The following is a 5,382-nucleotide window of genomic DNA, read 5'->3' on the forward strand; positions in this document are numbered from 1 at the left end:
GTAGGTCCGCCGTGATGGAGTCCTTAAACGACTTGACCATTTTTTAAATCAGTAGGCGCAAAAGCGGAGAGTGGGTTTTGCACAATTTGGGTTTGGGGTGTGAGTGTGACTTATAATGAACACTTACTCGCTATATATATACCAACTACTTTTGTTTGGGGGTTTAGGAGTTTGGGGTGAAAGTATACCCGACCCCGGGGGGGTTCACCGATCGGACCTCACCGGTCAACAATACTTTACGATAGTCGCGTCTGGGTATATATAGATAAGACGCAGCCGTCGACGAGCAGTCACAATTATATTTTTGTTGCCCGCCCCCTGATAATCATGACATCCAACAATGGTAGTGGCAGCGACCACGGCGGGTTTGGGAATGGGTTCACGTCGTACATTGATCTCACGGGCTCCGAACCTATAACGAGGGTGGTACGTCACGAACAAGGAACGACGTCTGACGAACCCGACATGCCCACGGCAGTGACGCAAATGTGTCTACTGGGCCCCATACACACGATACACCAGGCCAATGATCTCAAACCACCACCTCGAACCGAACCTCAAAAACTTAGCACTACCACGACCGCTACTGGTAATACGGGTGGGTCAGCAATACCTGTACAGGTTACTGAGGATGACCACCGGGTGAGCCTTAGTATGGAATTGATACGCGAACACATGTTTACCTGTGGCGTGTGCACCAAGGGCGTGTTATGCAGTGGATTAGAGCTGATAGGTTGCTTGCAACGCGGAATACACTGCTCTATATGGGTTAGAAAACCCCTAAAGCACCCAGAGAGCTTGCTAAAACAACCCTATCCTTCCGTTAACCAAAACTTGAATAAAGAACCCTAACCCCTAAAACTATCGTATGTGTGTTGTGTGGATCGTGTGCCACGTGGCAAAGTTTCCACACACGTGAACGAACGAGGATATATGTGCATGATGGAAAACGAGGTGTAAAGTTTAAGATGTGTGTATGTGTGGGTTAGAAACAAAAGTTTAAAGTGCGTGTGTATGTAGTATCAAAGGTCTAAAAGTAAAGTTCATGGTGCGTGTGTATATGTATTATCAAAGGTCTAAAAGTAAAGTTAAAGGTGTGTGTGTATGTTATACCAAAGGCCTAAAAGTAGGTTCAAGGGGTGTGTGTATGTTATACCAAAGGCCTAAAAGTAAGTTCAAGGTGAGTGTGTATGTTATACCAAAGGCCTAAAAGTAAGTTCAAGGTGTGTGTGTATGTTATACCAAAGGCCTAAAAGTAAGTTCAAGGTGAGTGTGTATGTTATACCAAAGGCCTAAAAGTAAAGTTTAAAGTGTGTCTCGGAAGTCAATGTGTAAAGATTTATTTTGTTTAACTTAGACTACTGAAAGATAAGAATCTATTGATTTGCCCTTTGTCGCCTATCCACCCCGTAACGTCAATATCGCGTTCAACATCCTATTAGGTACTGCATACCTGGCACAAAGCTGTAGTTCCCGTGATTGAAACTTCGGCCAACAGTTTATTCTTGAGTGATCGACACGTGCGGTTTCGATGCACCTTTCCCTTTGAACCCGCAATCTGGTAGCCCGTGCCAGACTGGGTAATTGACGATAGCGGCAGCAACGTGGTGGGAGTAGTGGGAATAGTTGCTGTAGTAGGGTGTCGTGAACCTGGAACTTGGGTTGGTACGTCCGGCAGCTCGGCTAACATGGCTTCAATGTCAGCGTACCCAACCGACACTCCCACAACCTCTTCGGTGTAGCACTTCTTACACCAGTCGGTTGTTCCGGTCCCCACCATTTCCTCCACAACCTTATTCTTGAGGGAACCACAAGTATCCTTTACGTGCACTTTACCCTTAGCTGCACCGACAATTCTGTAACCCAAGCGGGACTGCACAGACGGAATTGCGGCGGTCGTGGGTTCACGTATAAGAGTCTGGTTAACAACCGAGGCTCGAGTAACAGGGACTTGGGTTGGGGTGTCCGGCAGCTCAGCTACCATGGTTTCCAAATCAGAATACTCCACCGAAACATCGACTACCTCTGGTTCATAGTAGCACTTCTTACATAAGTCGGTTGTTTCGGTTACACTCATTTCCTCCACATCCTTATTCTTAAGAGAGCCACACGATTGCTTAAGGTGCACCTTACCTTTGGCAGCACCGACAATTCGGTACCCGGTGCGGGACTGGAAAATCGGCGCAACAGCGACATGGGTGGGTTCAGCGGGTGACGTAGTAGCGTTAGAATGGCTACTGGTCCCGGATCGTGCAATGGCTGCAGCCGCAACGTCAGACACGGGGGTCCCCAGTGTAGTTGGAGTTGCCGTAGCTGCAGGACTGGGCGAAGGAAGGTTGTTGTGGTAGTCGCTAGGATTCACCATCTGATACCTGGGCACGTGATTTGCAATCGCGGCTGGTGCTGTTGGTACAGCTGTTGGTAACACAGATGTCTTCACCCCCACAAGCGTAATGCAATGACAGGGTTGGTAGTTGCGGTCTAGAACCGTGTTAAAGAGCATTGGCTTTCTGATTTCAGTAACCCGCTCCAGGATACAGTTGGCATCAAAGTGGAATAGGATTACCGGCCGAGCCACCGTAGGATTGCGTTCAGAGACAAAGCACACGTTATCATTGTACCCGTGGACATGGTGGCCCGCCATCTTAGCCGTTAGGATGGGATCCGCGTTGAAGACGTGGCTACCAGCGTGCTTGGGTGTAGCGAGAAACATGGTTATTGTTACAGTTGTTGGTGTGGATTAGATCTAGTTGTTGTTAGTGTTTGCTAGTGAGCTTGTGACCTACAAAACAAAAAAGGCCAGACTATTTATACACCCCGCTGGACTCGGTATTTTGGGTTAACAGACCGTTTGGATGGGGGTTCACGATTCGGAGCTGCGTGGTCAACCACCCCAGCCACGCTAATAAAACCCCGGGACCAAGAGCTTAGCCGAGGGTTTGTATGGTTTATTAAAGTTTAGTGTTTTTTTAGGGGTTAGATTTCTATGGTTTATTAGAGTTTAGTGTTTTTTTTAGGGTTTAGGTTTCTATGGTTTATTAAAGTTTAAAGTTTAGATCTACCCAAGAGTTTCTAGGGTTTATTAAAGTTTAAAGTTTAAGGGGTCGGGTTTTAGGGGTTAGTAATAGGTTTTTTTGATTTAGGGGTTCAACGACAAAACCGACACAGGTCAGTTTCCGGATCAACGGAAACTTGAACTATGGACTTGTTCGTAAGATATCGACACGAAGATTTCGTGTGCACCTTTGTTCTACGATTACCTATGTTAGCAATCTGATAGCCCACTCCAACCTGATTTTGCACAGCCGGCGCCGTGTGGTGGTGACTAACATCGGCCCTGGGTCTGCAATTACGGACCCCACTTCTATCTAGCAATGTTTGGGATGCAGTCCTATATTGGCTAATACATAGTAGACACAAGTCAGTCGTTCTCGAAACGGGCACCTTATCCACGGATTTGTTCGTTAGTACACTACACGTGTTTCTAAGGTGTACCTTGGTCCGAGTTGTACCCGCTATCTGGTAACCACGGTGTACGTTAACCCCGGTTGTATCTGCAATCCTACCGTGGCGACTAATATGAACCTGTTGGGTACTTGGGACTTGGTCGTTAACATATGGGGCTTGGTTGGAACGGGTGGCAGCAACAGTAGTCGTCTCGCTACTCGACACCGCAATTCGGGTCGCCACGTCAGGTGTATACGAGATGGTGCAATTAACGTTGTCGTCGTTATATAGTGCCTTGTTTACACTGTCTCTAGGAACCACTGTAGCATACTGCGCAACGATGGGGTTGGTGGGTGGTTGTACCGACTCACCGCTACCCGGCGAGTACTGAATCTTCAAAATAGCTGGACGCTTACGCTCAGGTGTGTGAACCAATTGCAAACAACCGGTTGGGTCTGCCTGCGTACTGCACCTATGCGATATCCCGGTGACGGGATTGAGGGTTGTATCACACCCCTCGCACGCATACTCAAACAACTGTAGCATGTGCTTGGCAATCGGATTCGGTGCCAACTTAACCCGGCGCGCCCGGCAATTGGGGCATTGATTGCGTACAAGTTGTTCAACACAGTCCTCACATAACGTAAATGAACAGCACGTCGTCGTCGTTACGGTCTCTGATACTTGTACACATACACCACACGTAAATATCCGGTCACAGAGCTCGCTACCATTCACCAAGTAGTCAATTCCCGTGCGTGGGATTCCAGTACCAGCAATCATTCTAGCTGCCATCTATTCATACTCGCTTGAGGGGCGTGGGTGTTAAACTAAACAGAATTCCCCCAAACGTTCTGTATATATAGGCCTCCCGATGGCGAAACATAACAGCGGTCGACGGTTCAACCATGATTGGTGGGCCACCCCCTCGACCATCACCCATTTTAGTATAAATATCGACCGCAGTCGGTCATTATACTTCATACGTTCAATTGTATTACATGAAAAGTATACAAGTAAGTGTTAGGATTTAGAGTAAAATCATAATAAGATGTATACACCACCTGCCGCCACCGTGACCTATAATAAGGACCTGGATCTAAGCCCAGCCACTCTGGCTGCGGCGGTCGCCCAGATTAAGGATAGCGGTCGAAGCTCGCCTTTACCCCTGTCTGTGGAAGTTGTCCGTACGCCTCCCCCCTGCACGCCTATCCGGACCTCTGATGTCCCGAACCCAGGTGGCCATGTTGTTTGCAAACCATCCGAACATTATGAATGTGCGTGGTGGCGTTATATACAACGAGCCCCTGAGCCTTACCATTTTGAGATTCCAGAACCACGGTTGGGAACTTAACGACGCCATTAACGACGGTATGACACTTGTTCAGAAGATGCAGGTTGTAGACCAGATCGCGTATGCTTTACGACACATGCACTCCAACGGCTATGTCCATCGCGACATTAAGATGGACAATATATGTGTACGCTCAGCAGTGTCGTTGTCCGCAGCCCCCACTACCACTGATACTACCCGATCGGATTATGGCAGTCAATCCAATAAAGGGGACGTTGTGGCCATACTCATCGATCTTGACAAAAGAAAAAAGTTTTTTTGCGCGTACCCCCTCGCGCAGCAAGTGTACAATACCAAGGTTCATTTGTAGTGTCGTATTCAATAAAATTTGATACATTGAGAAACCAGACATCAAGGTATACGAGACTTACAAACAATTTGTTCTGTTATGTTAATCTGAGTGTTCTTCCCCGTCTCTAGTATCTGTATTACCTTAGCCTTGGCGGTTTCCTCGACCTCTCGTTGTAGTAAAAGTCCCCTTAAACCACTATCAGTGTGGAGTTAGAATTAGTTTACAATTAATTCACACGAGGTGAATTATTTGTAGACCAAGTAGACAATCAAATATAAGAATAAATACA

The 5,382-nt window shown here is 47.2% G+C and overlaps 4 protein-coding genes across 4 annotated transcripts; 2 read left to right on the plus strand and 2 right to left on the minus strand.

Moving 5' to 3' along the window:
* Window positions 1-327: 327 nt before the first annotated feature.
* On the plus strand, window positions 328-852 carry SARC_04073 (hypothetical protein; the record flags this gene model as incomplete). The annotated part of the gene is made up of 1 exon (XM_014302102.1): window positions 328-852. The coding sequence occupies one exon, from the start codon at window positions 328-330 to the stop codon at window positions 850-852; it is 525 nt and encodes a 174-aa protein (XP_014157577.1).
* Window positions 853-1,438: 586 nt separating this feature from the next.
* SARC_04074 (hypothetical protein) lies at window positions 1,439-2,713 on the minus strand (the record flags this gene model as incomplete). The annotated part of the gene is made up of 1 exon (XM_014302103.1): window positions 1,439-2,713. One exon carries the CDS (start codon window positions 2,711-2,713, stop codon window positions 1,439-1,441), a length of 1,275 nt encoding a protein of 424 aa, XP_014157578.1.
* A 434-nt stretch (window positions 2,714-3,147) lies between these two features.
* Window positions 3,148-4,230, minus strand: SARC_04075 (hypothetical protein; the record flags this gene model as incomplete). Its single annotated transcript, XM_014302104.1, has 1 exon — window positions 3,148-4,230. The coding sequence occupies one exon, from the start codon at window positions 4,228-4,230 to the stop codon at window positions 3,148-3,150; it is 1,083 nt and encodes a 360-aa protein (XP_014157579.1).
* A 268-nt stretch (window positions 4,231-4,498) lies between these two features.
* Window positions 4,499-5,111, plus strand: SARC_04076 (hypothetical protein; the record flags this gene model as incomplete). The annotated part of the gene is made up of 2 exons (XM_014302105.1): window positions 4,499-4,630; window positions 4,686-5,111. The coding sequence occupies 2 exons, from the start codon at window positions 4,499-4,501 to the stop codon at window positions 5,109-5,111; spliced, it is 558 nt and encodes a 185-aa protein (XP_014157580.1).
* Between the last annotated feature and the right edge of the window lie 271 nt (window positions 5,112-5,382).

This window comes from Sphaeroforma arctica (genome assembly GCF_001186125.1).
Source record: "Sphaeroforma arctica JP610 unplaced genomic scaffold supercont1.220, whole genome shotgun sequence".
Taxonomy (NCBI): domain Eukaryota; class Ichthyosporea; order Ichthyophonida; genus Sphaeroforma; species Sphaeroforma arctica.